The sequence below is a fragment of the Paroedura picta genome, chromosome 18 (genome assembly GCF_049243985.1).
Source record: "Paroedura picta isolate Pp20150507F chromosome 18, Ppicta_v3.0, whole genome shotgun sequence".
Lineage (NCBI taxonomy): Eukaryota > Metazoa > Chordata > Lepidosauria > Squamata > Gekkonidae > Paroedura > Paroedura picta.
The window spans coordinates 14,613,681-14,641,406 of NC_135386.1; the positions used below are offsets into that span (position 1 = coordinate 14,613,681).

The 27,726-nt window shown below is 48.8% G+C and overlaps 1 protein-coding gene across 2 annotated transcripts in view; it reads left to right on the forward strand.

Annotated features, from left to right (window-relative positions):
• ADAMTS17 (ADAM metallopeptidase with thrombospondin type 1 motif 17) overlaps positions 1-27,726 on the forward strand; it is a 157,258-nt gene that overhangs the window by 23,009 nt on the left and 106,523 nt on the right. For both annotated transcript variants that reach the window (XM_077317337.1, XM_077317338.1), the window contains exons 4-7: positions 2,619-2,791; positions 9,111-9,194; positions 10,420-10,577; positions 13,694-13,737. In XM_077317337.1, the coding sequence (XP_077173452.1) occupies positions 2,619-2,791; positions 9,111-9,194; positions 10,420-10,577; positions 13,694-13,737 (459 nt within the window). The remainder of the gene's footprint in view (positions 1-2,618; positions 2,792-9,110; positions 9,195-10,419; positions 10,578-13,693; positions 13,738-27,726) is intronic.

Consider the following 27,726-nt stretch of genomic DNA (forward strand, 5'->3'; position numbering starts at 1 on the left):
AAGCATCGGGGATTCCTGTGGACTACTCTGCCAGTTATCCAACGAATAGATTTGGACTGAATTAAATCGCAAGTTCTATCTGGATGGTGACCTTCCAACTTTGTGGGTCGTTGTTGATGCCTCCCCTAAGCCTCAGGGGATAAAGTGGGTGTTACATCCGATGTAATCTGTATCTTATTTCCGAACACACACGCAGATGGCAGCTTGCCCAACGAAGCCTAGTAAGATGTCTGCCACTGGCGTGTAAATTGCTCGTGTTCCTGACAAGTCTCAGAATTAAGACTCGTCTCTTTTTTTTTTCTGAGCACGTGCAGCTGATCTTTATCTCCAGAGGGTCTCGTATGCCCCTCCTTTTCTGTGTGCTTCTTGAGCGAGGGCGTGGGGAGGACTCCGGTTTCTTGTCTGTTGTTTCAGTTGCATGGAGATGTTTAGGAAAGGAATGATGCAGAGCGGGGATAGTAGATGCCTCCAGCAGGAAAGCAGTAGAGCAGAACGGCTGCCAGACGGCTTGACGAGAGAGTAGAGTCTGTCGCTGTGCTGACAAAATGGAACGGGGGTAAGAACGGGCAGGAGGATTGGTATCCATTTCAGGTGTGCACCCAGAGGCTTGCTACTGCGGTTGCACATCATATGAAATTTTAAAAAGAGACCCACGCAAGTGAATCAGGGGCAGGCTCCTTGCCGATCTACAAATGCTTTACCACTGTTTTAAGAAAGAATAACTCAGGCTAGGTTATAGAAGGGAGGTGCTGAACAGCTGAACTTGGACATTGACGGTATGAATCCTGCGAGTCTCAATTTGTAGGCTGCGGAAGATTCATTCCAAAATTACATTCTGCGTGGGTTTCTTGAACAGCTTGGTGCCATGGCATAGACTTTTTCCTTTGCCCTGGATCCGGAGACATGAAACCTGTAGGTGCGTGTGATCTGATGCAAAGCACGTCAATATCAGATTTTAATAGAAAACTGAGTCCGATATGCGAATGTATCCATTGATAAAAAGGGATAGAAAGAAATAATTGATTTACACAAGATCTATGTAAACGATGGAAATATAACAGAAGAAAAACAAGTAATTTGGAAAAATGTGTAAGATACGTTGTGACATCAGCCTAATATGCATAGTTCGGTAAACAAAACATGTAGTATCTGTTCTCTTTTCTTGTAATGTCTTTCTCTTTTTTGAATAAATCTATAGTTTTAAAAAGAAAGACACATATAATGTTATTGGAGAACTGCTGGCCTTAATTTCTCACTAGGGTGGTTAGACTGTGCTAGGGCTGTACCACTTCGGATGAAAGATTATGTGTATGTTAAGTGCCATCAAGTGGCTTCCGACTTATGGTGACCCTATACAGTAATGACCTCCAACATGTCCTGTCATTGCTCAATTAGCTTCCTTTATAACAGGGGTAGTCAACCTGTGGTCCTCCAGATGTTCATGGACTACAATTCCCATGAGCCCCTGCCAGCGTTTGCTGGCAGGGGCTCATGGGAATTGTAGTCCATGAACATCTGGAGGACCACAGGTTGACTACCTCTGCTTTATAGAGTCAATCCATCTCATCTTGGCTTTTCCTGTTTTCCTGCTGCCTTCAACTTTTCTTGACATTATTGTCCTTTCTGTGGAGTCCTGTCTTCTCGTGTTGCAGAATATAGGGCTCAAATAATTGTATCTTCCTCTGTACATATTTTTTTAATGCGTCCACTAAGAAAACTGACGTGCCAGAGAGAGAAGTTCTAGCTTTACTTAGATGTAAGTTTTCTGTCTGAAGGGATTTTTCCCCTATGGAAAAATCCATTGTATGCAGGGGAGCGTGGAATGAAACCTGGCTCGCCAGATTAGAAGTCCACACTCCTAACCACTACAACAAGTCTGTTGTGGTTGAAAAGGCAGGAAATGGTCCCTTGGAGGTTCTGGGGGTCAGGAAACCTCAGACTTAGCATATACCAGGTAGCAGTAGGCAGTCTCCCACTTTCCACATAATAATTTGAACAAAAAAACATTGGGGAGGGGGAACGACATAGTGATGTCCTGGAAATTCCCCACAGCCTAAGTGATAAAGACCGGAGAGTGTGGGGGATTCCCAGACTATCATCTAGAGATAACATCACATCCATCGCCCTGCCACCTGAAAGCGATGTCACATCCTCCATGCTGTTTTAGGAATTTCCCTAATCTCTATGGTAAGAGATGCAAAAATTCCTAGATTGCCACCCAGAAGTAATGGCACATGTCCCTGAAATACTGCTATTTTGTTTGTTTGTTAATTTATTTATTTAATTATATTTTTATACCGCCCTTCCATACAGCTCAGGGCGCTGTTCCATACAGCTCTCCCCAGGTCCAAAGAATCTCCCAACATTAGCCAGCCAGAGTGAGCAACTCTAGGTATAGTAGGGACCACAAGGGTGAATCCTTAGTCTTCCTTGTCTTCAAAGGAGTCTTCCTCCCAAGTCGAAACTGGGCCGTCGTAGATTCTGATAGGCCGTGTCTGCAGGACTAGCAAGGTTCACAGTGGGGCAGAGTTGCTCTAATTTAGCCAGAGCATCCAGGGAGACTATTTTAATGGTGCTGGAACACAACACTTTGGTTAAAGTTGTGCCTTTCTTTCTAGAAAAGAAGAAGCAGAAGAAGAAGAAGCCGATTAATGACTGGAGGTCGCGGAGGAATGCAATTCGACTCACCCATGAGTACACTGTGGAAACCCTGGTGGTGGCAGATGCGGATATGGTCCATTATCATGGGGCGGATACTGCCCAACGATTCATCCTCACCGTCATGAACATGGTGAGTCCTGCCTTTGTTCCCAGATCCAGATTCTTGGATTGAGATAGAGGCAGGGTTTGGCTTTGAAGCCTATTTTCCGTTTTGGTGTGGAGGCATTATTTTTTTAAATTTCCCCTTGAGCTTCATGGCTAGCTCATGTATGCCATGGGGCCATTTTGGCACAGGAATTATGCCATGTCCTTGAGTGAATCGTCGTGTGTTCCGGGAAGGCGGTTTACTTCCTGGCATTAACCATTATGCTCCTTTCCAAGTGGGATGTTACTGTTAAGATGTAAAGTGTATTCTAACCTGTTTCCTCAAGCTTCCCTCACATTTTGGTATCATCCCTTTTGCAAGACCAAGAAAGGTAGGAAATAAATGAATGAAATTAAAAAAAAAAAACAGAACTTGAGGTAGGAAGCTCAGACATCTCCTTCTCCCCTGGACCACAGAAACTTACCTCACAGAGTTTTTGTTCTGATGACAAAATGGAGAAGGAGAGAATAATAATGCAAACTGCTTTGAGGTCCCCACAAAGGAAAAAAGTGGGGTATAAATATGTAAATGAAAAAATAAATCTAATCTCCACTTTAGGGGATAAATAATGAATTTCCTCAAGCAATGTCTTGCGTGCCCCTCCCCTTTTCTTTTCTCACCTCTAAATCAGTGGCTTTCTTTCAGAGGTTCAAGGCTCAATCTGTTCTTCACCTCTAGGTTGTCCAATGTCTAAGGCAGGGGTAGTCAAACTACGGCCTCCAGATGTCCATGGACTACAATTCCCAGGAGCCCCCTGCCAGCATTCGCTGGCAGGGGGCTCCTGGGAATTGTAGTCCATGGACATCTGGAGGGCCGCAGTTTGACTACCCCTGGTCTAAGGCATTTGGGGAGGGGGGGAGCAGTATGTATCTCTGCACGCCATAAGACTACTTCCAACTGCATTGTACAAACCTTCGGCCGACTCGCTTGTGTTTCCATTCAAATTGAAACAGAATTCAAAAATTACCAACCGTCAACAATGCAAGAATCCTCCAGGCCTTGCATAAATGTGGACAACCTGTAGGTTTTAGCCTGGTGGCGTTGAGCTTCTTTCTCTTTCGGCTAGGATGAAAGGGCGCCTCTTGAGAAACCTGAATGTTAATTTTGGCACCTGTGCCAGGATTTAAGCAAACAGAGCATTACTTGGACTGGGGTGGGGAGGAAGATGGATTTATTAATTTGGCTCTTTGCTGTATGGCATTACATTTACTGTCAAACCACAGAGTAAGACTTAAAATGGCTTATTAGTGCACACGTTATATTTATGGCTCTTTTAAAACCGGGAACTGCTTAAAGCAATTTAATATCTGTTGGTTGAAAGAGAAAGAGAGCCAATATTGCAAAATACAGCTTTATTTTTGCAGCTGGTAAATGAGGATGGGAGTTAAAAAGAAGATGCAACCCAAAACAAAATAGAATAAAATCCTTTTCAAAAAAATGATGGCCCCTAAGCCAAATCTCAGCTTTTAATGCCTATTTTTTTAAAGGCTTTTATCTTGTGCCCAGAAATGAGTTTTAAGTTATGTCTAGTTACATGATGAGTGTTTAAAATTCTTAAATGATGTTCCAGGGGAACATTTTAATACAGACTCCTGGGTTTCTTGTGAGACTGTGGGAGGGCATGAGTCTACGGAACAAATGAATTGTCCCTGTGTTCAGGAATTTGTAAAGATGATCTTCATGGCATTGTACTGCTTGAGAATGCGGGTGCAGAATCTCATGGCTCATTTCTCTGTTATGTCAAAGACCATTGGATGCTACCATGATAGAGAGAGGGGTTCATGCTGAGAAAGTAAGTCAAATTGAAGAGAATTAATGACATTGGAAGCTTGAAACTCCCACCTGTATTTTGAAGTGGTGGGATCCTGGAAGGTCCTCCCCTAATGGGCGTACAATCTTTCTAACTGCATAGCTTAATGCGAAGTCACATTGAATTATGGGGGTACTTTGAATATAGCAACATAGCAATATAGGGTGCATAAGATAATAGTAGACCCAGAGAGAGAGATAATAGACTGTGAATCAGAAGATGTATCACTTTACAAAATATTTTGCCTTATTCAGGCAAAATATTCGTATCGCTATGTTACTGAAAAAGGGAAATAACTGGGGAAAAATAGACACAGTGTCACTGAAGAAGATTGCGAAAACGGGTGAATACCCAGGAGCTCAGTTTGACGCAACTTGACACGACTCCAATAAATTGAATTGCCATTGTCGGCTTGAGACTTTTTGCTTTTGGCAGTCTTCGTTTTCCCACTATGTTGGTCCGAAGCACCAGATCAAAATAAAACCGTGCTGGTCTTAAATGTGCTTCCGGACTCAGACTTTGTTCTGTTACTTCCCCAGCGATTCTGCCAATAGGAGGCATCTACAAGTGGCGCAGAGTGGTAAGGCAGCAGATATGCAGTCTGAAAGCTCTGTCCATGAGGCTGGGAGTTCAATCCCAGCAGCCGGCTCAAGGTTGACTCAGCCTTCCATCTTTCCGAGGTCGGTAAAATGAGTACCCAGCTTGCTGGGGGGTAAACGGTAATGACTGGGGAAGGCACTGGCAAACCACCCCGTATTGAGTCTGCCAAGAAAACGCTGGAGGGCGTCACCCCAAGGGTCAGACATGACTCGGTGCTTGCACAGGGGATACCTTTACCTTTACCTTACGAGCGGAAAGATCAAGTTTAAGAGGCTGCTTCAGGGAAATTTAGCTTGATTCAAAGGACTAGCATATGCCGTTGCTTTCAAAAGGCTAGCATATACACTTTCCCTTTTAATAATGTTCAAGGGATCACTAATTTCATGTTACTACTGGCAGTTTTGAGAAGCTCTTCGTGTAATTGCATGGTTCCACAGCAGCTGCGGGCAGGACTAAGAATATACATTTACAATTACTTAGCCGGCCTGTGGTCTTTTCTGAAACAGAGGGGAAGTTCATTTCGAAACCAAAAAGAAAGTATACGTCTGTTCTTAAAAAAGTAATTATTTAGGTCAACCAAACGGCAAATTACAGAGGGAAAATTCCTGTGATGTTACCGTTCCGTGGTCTTGGAAGCCTGGACTTTCTCTTTCTTCAAAGGACAAAAATGGGGGAGTTCGAAAACCGCCCTCAATTGAAGACTAGCTTTTAGACTCTTGGGAAGCACTTGGGATCTCACTGAACGTTTGAAGAAACCTGGAGTTTGGAATAATTGCTTAGCATAACTGGGCTGCAGACTCATAAGGTGGTTGGTTGCTATTGCGGGAAGATGAAGTGGTTACCTTTCAGGAAGATCTGTGATTTGATGGAAGAGGGTTTGCTTCATGCGCGGAAGGCCTCAGGTGATAGATGCTGCCATTCCGCAAATAAAGAAGGAATCCAGGAAGATTCTTCCATTAAGTAGAACCTTTACTTCACGTTAGATGCACAGGTCCAATAGCTACACAGGTATTGGGCGATTCTCTCCCTGACCTCTGCAGATCCAACAAGCACCAAAGGAAGGAATTTGCAAGTCAGAATGCGATTTGCTGGTACAGAATGCAGCTGCGAGGTCCTCACTGGAACACCTCGGAGGGCCCATATCCAACTGGTGCTGAGGCAGCTGCATTGGTTGCCAGTTGCGGCCCAAATCCGGTTCAAGGTTTTGGTTTTAACCTTTAAGGCCCTTCACGGTCTGGGACACATATATCTGAGGGACCGCCTATTGCCCTGTGCCCCCCGCAGGGCTTTACGCTCTGTGGGTAGTAATTTGCTGGTGATTCCTGGCCCCAGGGGAATTTGTTTGGCCTTGACCAGGGCCAGGGCCTTTTTGGTACTGACCCCGACCTAGTGGAATGAGCTCCTGGAAGAGCTGAGGGCCCTGCAGGAGCTTCTGGCATAGTTGGGCAGATGAGTAGAGAGGAAATCTAGAGACTGACATAGTCTCCACCAGCTGACCATCGCTGTCTGTGATAAACCAACACTCTGAGTCCTCTTGCTGGCAGCAGTGGGATATAAATCAGTTACTTAAATAAATAAACAAACCAACAAGAAGAAGAAGCATCTAGGTTTCAATTAGTTACTAGGCAACATCAACACCCTCCCCATGTACTGGATAACTCTGCAAGCAAATTAACCCTTTACACACCACTCCCCTTCTGTGGTGTGTCAGGCATTGCGGCTGGGAGGTTATAGTGACAAGTTCAATCCACAACATCTCCAGGCAAAAAAAGGACCAGGCAGCAGGTGATGGGAAAGACCTCCATCTGAGACCCTGGAGAGCAGCTGCCAGTCTAGGTTGGCGATACTGACCTTGATGGACTGAGGGTTTGAGTCAGCACATGGTAGCTTCACGTGCTGCATGTCGTCGAGATAAGGGCAAACTGTGGGGCAGGGGAGGGGAATTCGAAAACCGGATGTTACAGATGCCAGCCCAACGCCCACATTTCATTAGAAAAATTCTGGATCTCTAAGTTAAGCCAGAGCAAGAGAAACAGGGATAGGTGTCAGAGGGAGGAGCTGACAGGAACTGGGTGCTGGAACCAGGGTGGCATCTGGGAGGGCGAGGCTCCGATCCAGCTGGTTATGGGTGGTACCCTGTCAGCTCTCAGTTTTATGGGTTTTGCTGATTGGGCCAGTAAAAAAACAAACAAATCTTTAAAAAAACACAGGGTGGGTGGACAAGTCCCATGCGGGTGTGGATATTAAAGGATAGGAGGACTTTACTGCTTCCAGGCTGCCCAGATGGAGGTTTCGAAGGGTTTTCAAGATGTGGGGCTGCCCCTGCATATACACAACCAGGGTGGAGTAGGGTTATCTCATAGGGATTTCAGAGACATTTATTAGCCAAGCAGTGGCTGTTGTTAAAAGGAAGCGGAGGGAGAGCTTCCTTCTCTGGGGGCAAGTGTGCTTTGATGAACATCTAATAGTTCTTTGGATTCTTGCTGGATTGTTAGTTTTGGCTGGTAGTGCCAAGAAGTCCTTTCCGTATTTTTGTGAATCTTTCCCAAAAGGTTAACTCATGGGGGGGGGAAATGATAAACTGGAGCGTTTAGCTGTGTCAAGTTAGATTGACCAAGCAATACATATGCATTTGCCTTATCTCAAATCAGACCATTGGTTTATCACAGCTGGTTCTGTCTCCTCCAGTGGTTCTCAACCTTCCTAATGCCGCGACCCTTTAATACAGTTCCTCATGTTGTGGTGACCCTGAACCTTAAATTATGCAAGGGTTCTTTCACAGAAATTAAACCGAAACTGACCAATGGCATGAAATCCATTGTTCATGATTGTATAGAAATGGGGTTTCCCCCCCTGGTTTTCTCAGTTCAGTTCTCCCACCATGCCGATCTCACTCTTTTCCGCTGCTCCAGACGAATGTTCTATCTCAATCTACCCCACAAGGAGTAGAAAGGATGAAAGGGAAGAGGAGCGATGTCAGCCACTTTGGGACATCCTTGGAGAGAAGGGTTGCTTGCCCTGCTGCGACCCCTGTGAAAGGGTCGTTTGACCCCACATGCAGCCAGCTGGGTGACCTTGGGCTCATCACAGCCCTGACAAAGCTGTTCTGATCGAGCTGGAATATCAGGGCTCTCTCAGCCTCACCCCCCTCACAGGGTGTCTGTTGTGTTGTTGTTCTTCTTTCTTCTTTCTTCTTCTTCTTCTTCTTGGACACTTGGACCAGCAAGGTTGCTGTGAACTTCCTTATGGTCACAGCAGTTACTTGGTAGCTCAATTTGATCGCTCCCCCAAACTTCTTAAGATCGGTTCTGTTCTGTTCTTTAACCTGCTAGCTGGTTGCAGATATTTGAAGCTGAAGTGGTAAAGCTGCTATAAGTGGACTCCCATCTCATCTCCTTTTCTAGGTGACACCCTGAGGTGTTTGAAGGAGACGAGTCTGAAGGACTCGGGGGTAACACAGCTCTGCTGTTACTAGCCATTTTTTTTCTGTTGTCCCCTCATTGCTGACTTTTGGTGACTCCGTAGAGTTTTCAAGGCAAGAGAGGCTCACAGGTGGCTTGCCACTGCTTCCCTTTGTGTCCCGCCCCTCGTATGTCTTGGTGGTCTTCCTCCCAAATACTGCCCAGGGCTAACCTTGCTTTGCTTCTGACATATGACCCAATTGGGCTAACCTAGGCTGTCCAGGTCAGGGCATCAGTAGCAATAAATGTGTCCTATTTTGGGGTGAGTTGTTCAGTGCATTAAGCCATGCTCGGTTCAGAAGAGCATGCAAAGACACAAAGAAGCTCTGCCTTTTGACAGTAATCACAAGCTGTTCCTTTTAGTGGGCTTCTAATCAAATTGTTCTGACTCGGGGCTGATGGACCCATTGTTGTCTCTCCCCCTCCCTCCCAGGTGTACAACATGTTCCAACACCAGAGCCTAGGCGTGAAAGTCAACATCCGTGTGACCAAGTTGGTGCTGCTCCGAAACCGCCCTGTAAGTTTCAACTAGGTTTTACTCCGCTGCGTAGGGTTGTGTGGGGGTTAGCGAATCAACTGATTAAATAGTGATGCAGATCGATCAAGGATCCCCATCTCTTTTGAGCCTGAGGGCCTCCTTGGAGTTTTAGCACAATGTGTGGGAGCAGCCCCCAAAATGGCTGCCGCAAAAAGGGTGCCACAGTTTGCCTTCAGTCACGCAGCGAAGACAAACTTTGCCCTGTGGCGCCAGCTTGTGACCAAAGCCGCTTTGGAAAAAGAAATCTGCGTAGCCAAGCAGAACCCGTGCTGAACAAAAGCCCCGCCAGGTCCCACCCAATTTCCAAACCCACATGGCGGGCGTTATAATGCTCACTGGTTCCACGTAGGGATCCTAGCATTCAACGACTGATGGGTTAAAGTAGGAAGAGACAGGCTCTGCAGGGACCGAAAGTATCAACAATAAATCATTGGAGCCAGTGGTCTGGATTTGTCACTGGACGCCATCATTGTTGAGCAAATTTCCTGGTGGGGAAGAAAGCAGTGATGGTCTGTGTAAAATTGCTCCCTATCCACTTGGAATCCTGGAGTGGGATGGAGCCATTTAGGCCATCTTGTCCCACCCCCTGCTCAGTGCAGGATCAACCTAAAGCTTCCAGGATAAACTTCTGTCCATAGAACCATAGAGGTGGAAGGGGCCAGACAGGCCATCTAGTCCAACCCCCTACTCAATGCAGGATCAGCCTAGATAGATATTCACCATATGGCCAAAGACCAGCGGGTCATAAATTTCAAGAGGATCAGCCTAAAGCATCGGGGATAAGAGAGGAGTAAAGTGGTAACGTCAGTGATCTGGTATAGTGATCTGGACACTATACTTCCTTTGCTACAGCCCCAAATCCCATTGAGCCACACTTATGACTTCTATTCAGTGTCTGGTCTACTAAGACCCCCAGATCCTTTTCACACGTACTACTGCCAAGACAAGTCTCACCCATCCTATAGTGATGCCATTGATTTTTCCTACCTGAATCCAGAACTTGACGTTTCTCACTACTGAGATTCGATTTAGCCCAGTTTTCTAGACTGTCAAGATCACCTAGGGCAGGGGTAGTCAAACTGCCAGCGAATGCTGGCAGGGGCTTGTGGGAATTGTAGTCCATGGACATCTGGAGGGCCACTGACTGCCTCTGACCTAGGGTGACTCAGTTTTCTTCCTTCCACCCCCCATTTGTTTCCTGAAGGCCAAGCTGTCCATCGGGCACCACGGGGAAAGGTCTCTGGAGAGCTTTTGCCACTGGCAAAATGAAGAGTTTGGTGGCGCAAAATATCTCGGAAATAACCAGGTCCCGGGGGCGCGTGATGACACCCTCCCCGTGGATGCTGCTGTCTTTGTCACCAGGTAAGCACTTCCTTCAGGAGCATTTCCGGTTGTGCATTCTCCCAGTGGGTTGCATGCAGTATTCTCCTCCCCTCCGTTTTATCCTCACAACAACCTTGTGAGGAGGGCTTGGCTGAAAGTACGCGACTGTCCTGAGGGCACCCAGCAAGTCCCGTGGCAGTGTTGGGATTTGAATCTGGATCTGCTGTCTCTCTCCATTGCCACTGCCCTCCCCCGGATTGTTTTTTGGGTGGAAGAAACGAAGGCCCAGTGCGCTGTTAGCCGTTTCCCTCGTCCAGCCCCAGCGGATTTACAAGGCCAACCGAAATGCTGAAAAGTTTTGCAGCTCGTCTTTGTGAGGTGGGCGAGGGGGAGCGGTCAGGATCCTCCCAGAATTAACTGGACTGGACAGGTTTGTACAGAAAAATAATTGCTGGGGAGCTCCGTCTGCCACTGCTTTGGCTCGAGGAGCTGGGCTAATGCTCTGGTTTTGTGAGGGAATTGGGCATCGGACCAGCGCTGGGATTCAGCAAAACCACATTTCCCCCAGCAAAATAAGCCTGCCGTGAAGTTGCAGCCCTTCGCTTCCTGCATATTACCTCTTTTTTGGTGCTGTTTGAACTTTCCCCTGCACAGAGGGGAGGAGAGTGCGTCGGTTGGAAGACCTTTTAGCTCCCTTTCTTTGGTTCTCGTGGCACAAAACGCAGGATGGCTGTGTGGAGTCTGTCTCCGTGTGTGTGTGAGAGAGAGAGAGAGTGCTTTTCAAATGCTGGCTTCCAAAGCATGTGCGTCCCTGGATGCTCCCCAGACTGTACAGACAGTCCAGTGGCGGAGTGGCTGGGTGTCCAGATGAAATGGCTACGCCAGGAAAAATCAGTCTCTGGGTTTCCAACAGCTGGAGTCGGGGTTTCTTTTTGCTTTTGCTTTTTTTTCGCATTCTGGACTCCGCATTTTTTTTAGGGTCAGCCTCTGGAGACGGAACGTGAAAAACAGCAATCTTTGCACAGGGGCCTTTGCTCGCTGCTGGCCCACTTGAGCTACCTGTCCCGGGGCCAGCGGTGTCATCCCCTGAGATGCTTCATTTCCCTTTGTAGGAGACTGGCCGCGTCTGCAGGCCAAACAAGACGATACTGCAGCCTCCGGGCAGGGAAGTCGCATCCTCCAGTTTAGTCCTGAAGATGTTGTTTATTTTGGCAGAGAAAGGATGTTCTGAACTCCTCTGAAAAATGTTGTTAGGTGGGTGAAGCTGAGAGAGCCCTGATATCACTGCCCGGCCAGAACAGCTTTATCAGTGCTGTGGCAAGCCCAAGGTCACCCAGCTGGCTGCATGTGGAGGAGGAGTGGGGAATCAAACCCGGCTCGCCAGATTAGAAATCCGCACTCCTAACCACTCCACCAAACTGGCTCTCGTTGTCTACCTGGAAGTGCAGGGGTCAAACCCGGATCTTGACCCCCTCATTCTGTGTAATGCCACCCGTGTCTTCTGGATACATTTCCCCCACATCTAGCTTTAGGGTCCCTCCGAGGGAGCTGCGGGTCTCAAGGTGGGCAATTATTCCCCTCTCCCTGCAGTCAAGCCCAGAGGAGTTCATTTGTGTCCCATAATTGGCAGGAGGGAGCTGCAAGCCCCCCCCCCATCCTCACGGTCCCTCTGGAGCCATACAAGAGACAGAAAGTGCTTTTGTTTGATGCTCGTGAGCCCTAAGGGGAGAGGGGTCCCCTCCCCCCCCCCACACTGGTGCCGCCTGCCACTTACTCCAAAGTTCACAATAAAAAGCATCTGGAGGATTTACCGGTTTATATAACATAATAAATCCTTAAATAAACTTCTGTCGAGCTGGCGCTGGGAACTCCTGCCTGGGGGGGGGGGGGGGGCTCGCGCCAGCTGGGATGAGAAGGAAATGTCATCGGCTGCCTTGTGGTACGGCTGCTCTGTCAGGCGGCTCCTGGGCTTGCCCCGTCTGTCTGAAGAAGATGGTTTCAGAGGGCTGTCACAAGGGGAGGAAGGCAGTGTTGACTGAGGTCCTTGAAGGGGGGGGGGGATGCAAGAGGTGAAGAGATGGGATGTGCCTAATAATTTCCCACTCTCATGCATTTCACCGCTGAGGGGTAACTGTTGGTAGCACAGGCTTGGAGATGTTCTCACTGTATTTAGTCTTCAAAGTACTTTTCCTTTTCCTTTTTTGGGTGATCTTTTCTCAAGTTGTGTGTTTGTGTGTGTGTGTGGTTGGGAATTGTGCTACAGCCTTGCAACAAAAGCGAGCTGTGAACAGCACCAACTGGCTAATACCCGTGGAGTTATACATTCATGCCCATCTTCATGTAGAGCTGCTCGCCTGAGCCTGGCAACCGGCAGGAAAGTTGGGGAAGGGGGCAGGGGGGCAGGTGTGCAAAGTGGGGGGCATCGCCAACGTAACTATGCCACTTCTGCTTTTTGGCCCTGCGGGGTGGGCAAGATAGGAAGAGGAGAGAAGGTGAAATAGGAAGTAAAGCCAGACAGGTGAATGGAACCACATGTTTGGGGGCGTGAGGCTGAGAGAGCCCTGATATTCCTGCTTGGTCAGAACAGCTTTATCAGTGCTGTGGCGAGCCCAAGGTCACCCAGCTGCATGTGGGGGGGAGGAGCAGGGAATCGAACCCGGCTCACCAGATTAGAAGTCCGCACTCCTAACCACTACAGCAAGCTGCCCACTCTCTGACAAGCAGGGGAAGTACTCGTAGGCAGTATGGCACCCGCATGCGCCGTCTTGGAGAACCGTAGATTCATGTATGTCTAACAGTGAAATCCTAAATGGAGCCCTAATGGTGTCGTTGGATGTTTAGGGTTTTGCTGAAAATCTCTCTTAACTGTCCGGTCTTGGTTGCCATGGAGTGCTGTTTCCCCCCTTAGCTGTACTCCCATAATATGACACAGCTCAAAAGAGAAACACCCTCTTTCCCCTTAATGGTTGACCAGCAGGAGAGGCACACAAGGACCTGTAAAGAGTGTATCTAAATTCCCATCCTGCGATGCTTTAGGATTCAACGGAGCGGTGGCAGAAATGTTGAAATAATGTGCAGAAAGCATTCGGCATGTTCTGAGCATGTCCTTGCATTCCCCAATGAGTATAATTAAGGCTGTTTTATTTTTATTTTAGGACAGATTTCTGTGTCCACAAAGATGAGCCCTGTGAGACCGTGGGTAAGTAACCGCTGCAGTTTAAAATTAAATCTCTCTAAGCCCAAGACATCCTTTTCTCTGTTCCTCGTTGCACCTCGTGGGAATGATTGCTTTAACCTTTTCTGTGCTGCTGATTCAGCGTTCGGGCATCTTCATTCTGTTGGCTTAACGCTGTGACTCTTTAAGCAGTTGTCACGGTCTGCCTTCGCACCGTTAAGGCCGTTTTGCACGCTTGGGAGGGGCTGCTGCCTTGAAATCTTGCTCCTTTGTCAGAAAGTATTGGAACGTCCATGACGAAAGAGGGCCGGAGACCAAACAGAGTGCTTTGAATTTAAAGGACGTAGTGACTGACCGGCTGAAATGGACAAGGTGTTTTACTGCTGATGAATCGTTCTAGGTCTGAATTCCCAGTTTCTGTCTCACAGCAGGCCTTAGAACAACTCAAGGAAATGTTTAATCTCCTGATTTTGCTGGTTGCAACTCCAGCAGGCCAACCTCCGTGGGCGGCTAATGTCTTGACCTCAGCTCGGTGGGTTGTAAGTTGTGCCGAAGCCCCGCGGACGGCCGTTGATACCTGGAGACTTCAGCATGGCCTCTGGATCCACTGCTCTTTGGCTGTCCCCACAGACCATTACGTGCCGAAACATTGCGGTTGTCGTCTGCATTGCAAACACTCATTTGTTTTCAACGAGTTTAGAAAACGTGGTTTCCTCCCAAGACTCTCCATAATTATAGTGAAATGTGTGGTTGGTTTTTTCAGCTATGTCAAGGTGTTTATATATATACATATATATATATACCGGGGGCCAAGCCCTTTGCCTTCAGGAGTACAACGGGTGCTAGATTAGGGGTGGAGTGGAAGAACTCTGCAATGGCCTTCCTCTCCCCCCCCAGGACCTGGAAAGGCTGCAGGCAGCTGTTAGGGAATTCACCAGCAGAGGCAGCTCTCATGCAGCAGGGATCTGCAGCCTCCGAGCCTCAGAGGGAAGTGGAAGGAGGAGGGGTGGTCGCGGGTGGGGGGAAGGAAGGCGATTGGCTGGTCGCTGGACAGACAGGCAAGCCGGCTGGAGGAGGAGGTACTCAGGGATGGGACAGCACTGAGTGGCACTTAAGCCATGAGACACGCTCCTCCTCCAAGCCCGTACCAGAAATATTAAGTGGATTAGATTAGATATGCTGATGTTGTTGGATTTGGGAGAGACAGTCAGAATGGTATAGTGGTTAACAGCAGGGACTTCTAATCTGGCATGCTGGGTTTGATTCCCTGCCCCTTCATATGCAGCGAGCTTGGTGACCTTGGGCCAGTCACAGTCCTGATAGAGCTGTTCTCACAGAGCAGTTCTGTCAGTAGCTCTCTCAATCTCACCTACTTCTCAGGGCGTCTGCAGTGGGGAGAGGAAGGGAAGGCAATTGTCAGCCGCTTCAAGACTCCTTCCGGCAACCAACACAGGCCAAACCCAGAAACAAACCAATGCCTCTTTGTAATATCAGCTGCATTCTCTGCCGTGGGTTCCCTGTACGAAATTCCCCGGATGGATTTGCACCCCCCCTGCATTGCACAGTGCCTGCTTCTTGGCGGGTTGGTGTGCAGAATTCTCAATTTGAGCCACCCATGGCTGGCCATTCCCAGGCGTCCCTCAGAGACTGCATGGGTGGATGGAGAATGGACACCATGGCGTGACTCTTCTCCACGGCAGCTTAGTGTTTATGCAAGTTCTCCGTTCACCTCATGTTAACCCAGATGTCCCTGAAGACTCAGGTTCTGCAGAAATTGAAATAACTTGCTAGGAAACACACCAAAAGAAAAAAGGAAAGGGGGGGGACCCGCTAGCTGGAGCAAAAGCGGCACCAGGCGGCTTGCATTTGACTTCTGGCCGGGCGCCCTTGCTGGAATGGACCGCTTCGGGGAATGGAATCCGACTGCCAAGGTAGCTCGGAAGGTTACATAATGGCTGAATCGAGCTCAAAAATGGGGGGAAAATATGTAAGTATGTATTTTGCGGGATACGAACGTTGCCGGCCGCTCCAAGAGGCAGAACAACCACATCGGGGCTGGAAAAGAGTCGTCTGGCAGACGCTCCGTCCTGGCTCATCCGGCTGCCCAGCCCCAAAAGACAGCAAGTCCCCCTCCCTTCTCCCCCCCCCCCCCCGAAGGGGAAGACAAATCCGCTGTGCAGATTTCCAGCGAGTGGAGGCAAAGAACCACCCAGCCCTCCCCCCTTTTAATACTGAAAAGCAGAAGGGGTTGCTTTTCTCCCTCGTCGTCCTCCTAGACACCCAACCCCCCTCGCCCCACAAGCTAGCTAAATGCTCGGCAGTCTCTACCCGGCAGCCCCCTTGGGCCGCATCTTTCGTGTTGTGACTTGAACCGGGGCTCTTTTTGCCTGCCGAAAGCTCTCTCCCAGCCGTGCTCCCTCCCTCGGAGACGGCCGAACGGGGAGAGTTCAGTGTCTCGCTCTTAATATCCTGTCGAAGGAGGCTGCGTGGGTGGCTGGAATCCGAGCTCTCTTTTAGAAGGGCCAATTCACACATGACCCTTGACGGTTCTTAGAGCGAGTGGCGTGGCCTCACTGCCTTCCTTCCGGGGCCTTTTTCGTACAGCTGCCGGGATGCTTCTTTGGGAAGGGGCTTGTCAATGGAGGCTGTGGTAGGCTGGCCAGCCTTCAGGCAGATCTCCCGGAGTTATGCTGTTCTCCAGGCAACAGTTCCCCTGAAGAAAATGGCTGCTTTGTAGGGTGGAGCCTATGACACTATACCCCGCTGAAGAATATCCTTCTCCAAACTCCACCCTCCCCAGCCTCCAACCCAAACCTCAGGAATTTCACAGTATAAGAGTTTTTTTGGGGGGGGATATCCCATGGGTCTGGGCTTGCGTGGTCAACACTAGCCAGGATCCCTCACAACCTGGACTTGCAAGCCAGGATAGATTTGGGGTTAAAAGTGGTTGTACAAGTAACTTGGGTTTAAGGCCATCAGGGTAAGATGGAGAAATACACGTGAGGGAAGCACTCTAAAAGTGCTTCCCTCACGTGTATTTCTCCATCTTACCCTGATGGCCTTAAACCCAAGTTACTGAGAATTAAGTGGGGAGTACTCTGCATGGGGAGGCAACCCCAGTTTCTAAAAAACTGGGGTTGCCTCCCCATGCAGAGTACTCCCCACTTAATTCTCAGTGCCGCTACAAATGTACAGGCCAGTGTAGAAAGCCCAGGCAATTTGAAAGGTGTAGGGCGATGGACTCTAATCTGGAGAGCCCGGGTTTGATTCCCTGCTCCTCCTCCACATGCAGCCAGCCCTCCTCTTTGCAGTGCTGGCTTCCTACACGCCACTTCAGGCTTCGGTGATCCCCAAGGTGGCCGAACTGCACAACCCAAATCCATTCGCTTTTCTAGATTGTTTGGCAGGACTGTATCAACGGGCATCAACAAAGCAAGCATTGCCTGAGTGGCCGGACAGATGAATCCCCTTTCATTGTTGCTGCACGACCAAACCCGTTGCATATCTAAGCCGGTAGGCAGTCCCGCATGCAGTTGGATGGGGCTGAAGGCACAAGTTTAGCCAATGTCCAGCAAAGGGCCCGGAGCCAAGCAAATGTCAACAAGGACTTCTGGAATCCTTCCCCGCTACTGGGCGTGCGAAGCATGGAGTCTGTCTGAAGGCAGATGTGGACGGAATGGCTTAAGCAAGTGAGGTCTGGAGGCGGGGTGTCCCGTGGAGAGATTTGCAACTCTTGGAGGCGATCGCTTTTGGATGCTTCCAGCGAGGACTGAAGAATAAGGAAGGAGAAATCGAGCAGAAATAAAAAGGTTTCTTGTGTAGGCAGATAAACCATTGTTGGCTACCTTCAGGGCCTGAAAACCTTTAAAGGGGCTAATAGTCTCTTCCAGATACTTTTTGAGCTGTATTTCTTTGTGAGCCAAACCCGCAGAATGCAGTAGGACTTGCTTCTGAGTAAACATAGAGTTGGGCTGGAAATGTGTAGCTTGCAGGAAACCCCATTTCGGAAAAGGCAGGCTTGCTTCGAGGTAAACCCATCAGGAGATAGCAGCTTTTGCAAAGCTGAGCAAAGCATTCAGAAATTGAGGTTTGTGGGTGACAGGCTGAAGCACAACTGGATACCCTGCTTGTTCGTCTGCCTTGTTCATCTGCCTTATTTAGCCTTGCCATTTTGCCCACCCACAACTCTTTAAATCCCCTTCATTGGCCCCAATCCCCCATCCCCTAGAAGTTGATGGGAGGGGGGAAATATTCAAAAATAGCCTCTATATAGATCAAGGAGTTTCCCCCATGTCTCTATGGTCTTTACCATAGAGATTAGGGGAGCTCCTAGAGTGTCACTCAGAAGTGATTCTCATCCTCTTTACACTCCACCCTCCCGAGCCCCACCCTCAAAATCTCCTGGACCCCTCCCCTCCAGGGCTTCAAACTTGGGTTAAATGTAGGTTGAATCCACCAAACTCATGTTTGGATTGGGTGCCTGCCTTCAGTCCACCTGGCAGACCTAGTTTGAATCCTTCTCTCACATATCGTGAGATGATTTGAATGGGCATTGTAAGTCCTTTTTCTTTTGCTATTATCTATGTGGGGTCCTTTCTTGGTGAAGAGAGAAGCAGGATATAAGATTTTTAAAGATTTGAAACCTTTGTATCCCACCTTTCCTGCCCAAGAACAGGGGCCTGCTGTGTAATTTTTATATTGTTATTTATTTTATTAATGTTTATATTTTATACCACCACTCCCAGCAAGCTGGCTTGCGGCGGTTTACAGAAAACAAAATAACATAATATCCAGTAAAAACATATAATATTAATTAACCCCTCATTGACGCAAATTAAAAAGTTATGCTTTGCTTCCGTTCTGGCTTCAGACTTCTGGTTGGTTCTACAGCCGAAATCCCGCTGACCCGTTCATTGAATGTTCTGTCCTGTCGCTTGTATTGACCCACTTTGTGTAGCCCACTTTGGCCCTCAAGGTTGCACATGACCATGAAAAAGGCGTTAAAATCAATGTTTAAAACAGTTCATGGATACGGAAAACAAGCAGTGAAAAACAAATAAAAAAGGAACGCCAGATGCATCAAAAAAAGCCTTAATGACCTGGCTGGGGGAAGACAGTGATCAAGGAGAGTCATATAAATGTCCTAATAAAGAAACACATTATTTATTTCTCGAAACCTTTCTAACCTGCCCTCCCCAGACAGCCCGAAGGCAGCTCCCAATTAAAGTTGTCACGAGTCCAAACTTTTAAAAGCTGCACATTGCGAAAAGAAAGAAGAAGAGTTGGTTCTTAGATGCCGCTTTTCTCTACCCGAAGGAGTCTCAAAGCGGCTTCCAATTGCCTTCCCCTTCCTGTCCCCACAACAGACTCCCTATGAGGGAGGTGAGGCTGAGAGAGCCCTGATATTACTGAAGAAGAAGAAGAGTTGTTTCCTTTTTGCCGCTTTTCTCTGCCAGGAGTCTCAAAGCGGCTTACAATCGCCTTCCCTTTCCTCGCCCCACAACAGACATCCTGTGAGGGAAGTGAGGCTCTAAAAGAACTGCGACTAGCCCAAGGTCGCCCAGCCTATGGAGGAGGCATGGGGAAATCAAGCCCAATTCTGCAGAGGAAAAGCCGCTGTTCTTAACCGCCACGCCAAGCTGGCTCTTGCGTTGCAAACGCACAAAAAGATTATGCAGCTGCCCTTTGCGTGGGACGAGAGGACGGAGGTGGGTGCTTGCATCTGTCGTGTCCAAAAGGAGGTCTGAGTACATCTTTTAAAAAGTAGAACATGCTGTCAGGCCTCAACCAGCTCATGACAACCTCACCCACGAGGTATTGCAGGCGAGGTAGTCCATAGCAGCCCCTCTCTTGGTGCTCTCCCAGTGGAGCACTAACCATGGATGACTCAACTTCTGAGCTCTCATGAGGTCTACCTGGGGTGGGCTTGAGTGGTCATGGAAAGTGCCGCCATGTTGACCCTCAGTCTTCCTTGGTGGTCTCCCATCCCAAGTGCTGACCGGGCCTGACCCTTCTTAGCTCCCGAACTCTCGTGGGCCTGGGCAAAGCAGGCCTGATGCGGGTTGCCCTCATTTTTCTGCCACTGATGTGAAACTCAGGAGAAATGGGGCACTGCTGCAGCACCCAAGAAGGAGAGGGGCAGGAGGCATTTAAAGGGCACGCCAAGCAGCTTTAAATGCCCCCCCCCCGCTTTCTTAGACAGAGATGCTCTGCTGCCAGGGAAGGCAGTATGCGAAGGCGGGGGGAGGCATGTGAAAAAAAATCTGGCTGAATTTGACCCCGTGTAGGACGATTCAGATTCAGCCGAATCAATTCTGGCCGAATCTGAAACATTCCAGTCCCCCCCCCCCCCAATGCACATACCGAATAAGGACATGGCAGGTGGTGTTTCAAGTGTGATGGTGACTTCCCTTTCAGGGAAAATCCAGCCGTGATGGCCATAGCTCTAGGCATTGCCAGAAACTCTATGGTAAACAGAGGGATCCATATAGCAGCCACCATTCCATTGTGCTTGTGATGTCCTCCCTTGAACTGTGCACTTAGAACTGTGGTGGGAACCAGTAGCTCAGGGGTAGAGGATACCCCTTCATGACCAGGGATTGGACAGCCCTCATTCTTTCCACCGTCCTAGATTACGTGGACTTTGGACGATCTAGTGAGGCAATTCCCAGCTTTTAATACCTTGCAAGGAGCAGGAAAGTCGGTTCAGAATCGCTGCGCATCTCCTATTCCTGGCACCATTAACGAGACTCTATATAACCATAACCTCTTGGCCTCTTCAACGCAACATGTTAAAACTCCCTTGGGGGGGAGGGAATGGATCAAACGGGCTGCTTTGCCAACAGAAGACTAGTTGGCGGGAGGCAGAATGCAATTCATTGGTCTCCGAAGCCTCTTACGAATGCGGAGTTGCAGATTCTCAAGATAAGCCATTTTAGCCTTGTTCTCCTACTCGTTCTTCCGTGGGCCTTGGTGCTGGAGCCAAAACGTAATTTAGAACCTTCACTGACACAGTCGTTTCAGAAAGGTCCTTTACCCCTCCCCCCCTCCCCAAGCCTTTGAATTATTTACCGACTCAACAGTAGACGCTTTTTGCCGTGTTCAAATAATCTGGTGGCGCTATTTAGGCAGTCGGATATCAGCGGGACCCTTTTTGGCCAATCGGCTGCAGCTTCCCGGCGCTGTTAAATAAAACAGGACTCCAGCATTCATGCTAAGAACTCTGCAGCTTGGGGAAGTCACCATTTGACAACAGGGTTCTGCAAGGCGCCATGTTTGGTAGCTTAGAAACCATTTATGCCACACGAATCATCAACCCGGTTTTGAAATATACCTATTACCCTTCGGTGCCATTTCAGCATCTGGTGACTCTCCCCTCCCCGCCCCAGTTTTGTGTTTAGTTTGGAATTAGCTTGAGTGTTTGTACTTTTATTCCTCTGTCAGCAGCAAGCCGAAAATGCTGGCTTTTGTGCGGCTATCTTGCTGGCGTCACGGAGCTTTGAACCGGCTGATTCGTCTGGTTTGGGATGCTTCCCCCCCCCCCATGCCCCTAAAAAGAGTTTAGGCAATTGGAGGGCATGTGACGCGTTTGCTTAAATAACCATTGGCCCGTTTTAGAAAGCCAGTGCCTGCCACAAAGTCCTGGGCTCCGGCTAGTTACAAGAACATGACCACTCTTTGCATTTATTTCACCGTGCAGCAATGACCCTGAGGATCCTGAAGGCTCTTGTGGGATCAGCTGTGCTCCCACCCCACCCCGGTAGAGCTCCCAGCTTTAGTTGGCTTTCGGGGGTGGGTGGGGATTGGTTTGACAAAGGCAACTTCTCTGTTAACAGAGCTGAGAATTAAGGGGCACAGTCACGCCTTTTTGAGGCTATTTGTCTGATGTAGTGTTTGTTGGTATCGGGCGTAGATCATGGGGGGCAGGTGTGGGGAGGCTCAGACAGGTGCAAAGCAATTGCGGCCACTGGCTCTCTCGGATCGGGTGTGGTATGGCTTCAGCATCGTTCCGTCTGTGTGCCCAGGAGCTGTTTACATTGCCTTTAATCCCAGAGATTTGTTGGGAAATGTTCGGCACTCGGTCACACCACATTCCAAGCACAGCCTGCAGTAACGGGGCGCTGCTAAGCAAACTCTGTGCTGAATTCTTGCTGCTGAAAGGAGGACAGCATCAAATCTGTTTCTCTTGTTGGGCCCAAAGTGGCAGATTCTACTCCCATTTCACAGATCAACCCCAAATATCATGCCAAACATCTGCTTGGGTTCACTGTTTTGTCACCTATTTTGTTCCCCTGGCTCAGGGGTCCCCCAGTGCAGCGGACCTGGGCACCAACACCTTTCCTGGTGTCTATCAAGTGTTTTTAGAAAGTGTCTTCTGATTTGGGGTACATTTTAAAAAACCCTTTGCTTTGGCAGCAACTGCCAAGTCAGCACAAGAACCTTTGCAGTGTGGCTGGATGAAAGCTGCAGTAGCCATTTTGTGGACGTGACCACCATGCTGCGTCAAAGGCGCCCACGGGCCCGAAAAAGTTTGGGGCTGGCTGATGTCTCTTCTTTGTGCCCCCCTTTTTGGTACGGAGAAACTAATGCAATAAGAGGGAAGGGGTTTCAGCTATATGAGTGACTCAGCTATATGAGACAACGCAGAGAAGAGAGAAGCTGGCTCACCCAACTTATTTATTTATTATACTTTATGTCAGATGGGTTTACTATTTACCCTCCTACTGTGGGTAAACCCACACATTTGGTCCCATTTTTCTGCCACTGATGTGAAACTCAGGAGAAATGGGGCACTGCTGCAGCACCCAAGAAGGAGAGGGGCAGGAGGCATTTAAAGGGCACGCCAAGCAGCTTTAAATGCCCCCCCCCCCGCTTTCTTAGACAGAGATGCTCTGCTGCCAGGGAAGGCAGTATGCGAAGGCGGGGGGAGGCATGTGAAAAAAAATCTGGCTGAATTTGACCCCGTGTAGGACGATTCAGATTCAGCCGAATCAATTCTGGCCGAATCTGAAACATTCCAGTCCCCCCCCCCCCAATGCACATACCGAATAAGGACATGGCAGGTGGTGTTTCAAGTGTGATGGTGACTTCCCTTTCAGGGAAAATCCAGCCGTGATGGCCATAGCTCTAGGCATTGCCAGAAACTCTATGGTAAACAGAGGGATCCATATAGCAGCCACCATTCCATTGTGCTTGTGATGTCCTCCCTTGAACTGTGCACTTAGAACTGTGGTGGGAACCAGTAGCTCAGGGGTAGAGGATACCCCTTCATGACCAGGGATTGGACAGCCCTCATTCTTTCCACCGTCCTAGATTACGTGGACTTTGGACGATCTAGCGAGGCAATTCCCAGCTTTTAATACCTTGCAAGGAGCTGGAAGGTCGGTTCAGAATCGCTGCGCATCTCCTATTCCTGGCACCATTAACGAGACTCTATATAACCATAACCTCTTGGCCTCTTCAACGCAACATGTTAAAACTCCCTTGGGGGGGAGGGAATGGATCAAACGGGCTGCTTTGCCAACAGAAGACTAGTTGGCGGGAGGCAGAATACAATTCATTGGTCTCCGAAGCCTCTTACGAATGCGGAGTTGCAGATTCTCAAGATAAGCCATTTTAGCCTTGTTCTCCTACTCGTTCTTCCGTGGGCCTTGGTGCTGGAGCCAAAACGTAATTTAGAACCTTCACTGACACAGTCGTTTCAGAAAGGTCCTTTACCCCTTCCCCCCCCCCTCCCCAAGCCTTTGAATTATTTACCGACTCAACAGTAGACGCTTTTTGCCGTGTTCAAAGTGGGGGGAGCGCGCTCGGGGGTCAAACCCTGAAACCAGCTGTTTCTTTCCAGATCTGATAGGATATTTCAGCACTTGGTGTAAAACCAAAACTCACTTGTTGCAGCTTCAGTTCAAGCCTTCTGAATCGTTCCCCTGAGATGGTCCAACTTGGCTCCGTTTAGTACAGAATCTAGTCACGTTTTGCTAGTGCAGCGGCTCAGTGCCTGCGACTCTAAGGATAAAAGCTGCTTCTTAGAGTGACGTGGCTCCTCCAATTTGTGTTATGTCAGGGTGGCCAGGCTGTGGTTCTCCAGAGTTTCGTGGACTACAATTCTCATGAGCCTCTGTCATCACTGGGGATTGCAGTCCATTGACACCTGGAGAGCCACACTGGCCATCCCTGCATTATACCCTGAGGAGGTCCCTCCCCACCCTCCCAAGGCTCCACCCCTTCATCTCCAGGGATTTCTCAGCCCAAACGGACAACTGTATCCCTTGCCCACGGAACATGGACGTTTCGCCATCTTGAGAGCCAGCTTGGCCAAGTGGTTAGGAGTGCGGACTTCTAATCTGGCGAGCTGGGTTTGATTCCTCGCTCCCCCACATGCAGCCAGCTGGGTGACCTTGGGCTCGTCACAGCACCAAGCAGGAATGTCAGGACTGTCTCAGCCTCCCCTCCCTCACAGGGTGTTTGTTGTGGGGAGAGGAAAGGGGAGCCGAATGTGAGCCATTTTGAGACTCCTTCAGGTAATGAGAAGCAAGAGCCCAGTTCTCTCAGGGCTCTCTCAGCCCCATCTACCTCTCAGGGTGTCTGCTGTGGGGAGAGGAAGGGAAAGGTGTTTGTAAGCCATTTCGAGGCTCTGTCAGGGAGTTCAAACTTGTACAAAAAGTGGAGTATAAGTAAATAAAAGACAGTGGACTTGACGTTGCTCAGCCTTGGCTGACCAAATCTTTGACAGGCAGCAAAAGTAATAACCAAAACTTTAAGCAGGGAACTGTTTTTAATTCCCATTGCAAATGTAAGCCTCAGTCTGCAGGTCCTGCCCTCACAGGGGGGGCTACAAGAGGGTGGATTGTTTTGGAATGTGGATTTCGGCACATCAAAGCTGAGTAAACATCAGGACGATGCTCCACTTCCTCTGCTTTGGCTAATCCCATAATTGAAGGGCCACTGTGTCAAGCCAGATTCCCCAGGGTTTATTAGCTGGCTGTTGGGTCTGGAGAGGGAAAGGGGCGGGATTAGTTTAATTGGATAATGAACGTCCTGCTGTACAAAAAAGAGCCGATGTGGTAAACACACAAGGCGTTTTCCTGCTTATCTCCCTTCAGCTTTGCTCGGGATGGTGCTCTATGTCCTCAGGAGGCAAGTTTGATGAAACCAAGCACAATATAATGCACAGTCTTAAAAATAGCAATGAAAGGAGGGACTGCTCTACCACGCTTGTTTTTGACCTCTTGGGAGCTGCATTCAGCCTCATGTGAATTGAAGAGTAGCTGTCCAGGATCTATCTGGTCATAGCTCAGTGGCAGAGCATCTGCTCAGCATGCAGAAGGTCCCAGGTTCAATCCCCATCATCGTCTCCAGTGAAAATGACCTCCGCTTGAGATCTTGGAGAACCTCTGGCCATCTAGATGGAAATCCTGATGGTCTGAGACAGTATAAGTAAACTTTGTACGTCTGTACGTCCATCACAGTGGGATCAGATGATTCTAGAAGGCCAACATGAAGACTGAATCCTCCATGTGTTGTGGTTCCCCCGTGGGTCTTCCTCTGAATGTGGAGGCTCCATTTAGTCACTGTGGCTACTCGCCACTGATGGAGCTCTTCTCTATGAATCCATCTTTTAAAGCCATCTGTTCTCCTGGTCTTTACTACAGCCACTCATAGTGAACTCTGCAAGAATTACTCATCAAGTAAAACATTTCCTTTTGTACCCCTTACTAAGTCAAACTGACCAGCCCCTACAGCACAGAAGCCAGTGCTTTTGGGGCCACTCAGCTCAGCGTAGGGATGCCAGTCCCCAGGAGAGACCTGGGGTTCTTCCGGTTTTACAGGTCATCTCCAGTTCCGCAGGAGAAAATGGATGATTTGGAGCATAGAATATGTGGCATTTTACTCCACAGAGGTCCTGCCCCAAATTCTGTCCACTCCTGGCTCCACCATCAATGTCTGCAGGTATTTCCCAACCCAGAGTTGGCAGCCATAGCCCAATGGGGCTAGCAGTGGGACTTAGGATCTACCCATTGTGGGTTCCCCGTCCCCAGTCTGGTAGGTGTGCAGTGGGAACCAGTTGGTTAACTGGCATTGCTGATGGGAGACCTGAGTCAATTAATCCTGGGTCTCAGTGCCGCTTATTCCTGAACCAGCAGCTCTCTAGAATGGTGGCCCACCATAAAATATCCCAGCAAGTTGGTCTACCCATGGCTGGAGGAAAGCTACTTGGGGGGTGGTTGAACCCACCCCAGTAGGCCCTGTTCACAAATTTCTATGAAGACACATGTAGTGTACACTCGACATTTGAAACTGAATAATTCCCATGTTCCCATTGACCTCATGTGGAAGTCTGATACAAAGCCCACGTTGACCCAAGTGCTGGTATCCGATATCATTGGCAAAATGAACGCGTGTCGGGTTCTTCCTTGCCAAGTGATGTTATCTGCCATAGGCGGGGCCTGGAGATCTAGAATCATGACCAATATGCAAGCTACCGAAATGAGTTCTGCTGGAGGAAACGGCCGCTTTGGAGGGCTGGCTGTATGATGTTATACCCCACTGAGGTCCCTCCCTGTCTTCATCATGAGCCGCCCCCCCCCCCTAAATCCCCAGGAATTTCTCAACCTGGGTCTACAAAAATAGAGTCCAAGAGCACCTTTAAGATTTTTATTATTATTAACAAAGATTTATTCAAGGTGGGAGCTTTCGAGTACATGCACAGAGTGCTACTTCAGACCAACACGGCATCCCACTGGAATCAACCTGGAGCTGTCAATCCTACACTGCAAGATGTGCATGCTTGAACGTGTCCTTGGTCCCTTGCATGGCCCTCCGTAGTTGGCAGCCCTGCCGCTTGGAGTTAATGTTTCCCTTGCAAAGTCTTCTCTGGTTTTATAAGCCAGAGCACTGATTCAAAACATTTGTCCCGGCGTATCTGCCTGCCGCACTGGCACACCATCGCTTGCCTTGAAACCCCCCTTGCTGGGGTGGCCATTGGCTTCATTGCAACTTGGCAACACATCCAGATCAATCTGCCATTACCTGACGGTGGTTCTTTCCAGGTAAGTCACTCTTGGCAGCCACAGAATGAGGCATCCCCCCCACCCTGTGCATTTCCTTGCCGCAAAATTAGTTTTAAGCCCTAAGAGGTTGGATCCTTGGCTGCTTATGAACTTCCCATAAACAAGCTATGTTAATAAAGAATCCTCTATCCACTTTTTCTGGCTACGAACTGGAAGCCTGGTTGTGTACGTCGTTGAGGATCTGTAATGGGTTTATTTATTTCCAGCATGGTTTCAATTAACAGCAGTGACAAAGCGTGGTTGCTAGGGTCCCTGGTTGCCTTGCATGGGTATGAAGTCATAATCCAAACCAGAAATTGGCTTCTTTAATGACTAACCAAAGTTAGGCCAAACTAATCTGCAGATGTTACCCTTCTTGTTTTTGCTTGTGGGCCTCAGGCACAATTCTGTTCTCTAACGAAAAGGCAGTTGGGAAGGAGGTGGTCCGAAGTCTCCGATAAAATGGAGGAGCTCTTGATTACCACCATCACCACCACCACAAGCACCTTTTGACCATCTTTGTCTAGTTTCTCCAGCCGTTCAGTTCCTCACCCTTCCGAAGCATCCAGCTACTCCTTGTGGAAGCAAGAAGGAGCAAAGAAGTCACAGGAAAAGGGAAGTTATGGTGATTTCCTTCTTCCTCTGCTGTGGCAAGAAGCCAGGTGCTGCCAGGGAGTGATTGTGAGGCTCTGTCTAGCAGCAGCCACGCAGAGGGAGCAAAACTGGAATCTTTCATGGGTGCCCAGAGTGACTGTGAGAACTGACAGCTGCTACAGGCACCTGGGTCCCTGTTCACAGATTCCTGCATGCCTGTGAAGTCCTAAGGTGGAAACCTTGTCAATCAAACCTGGGAAAAATGCACACCTTCTGTCAACAGATGTTGGCCCAGTTAAAAGGCTTGTGGTGGCTGTGAGGATTGATAGCTGCTACCGTCACCAAGGGGCTTGTTCTTAGGCTCCTGTGC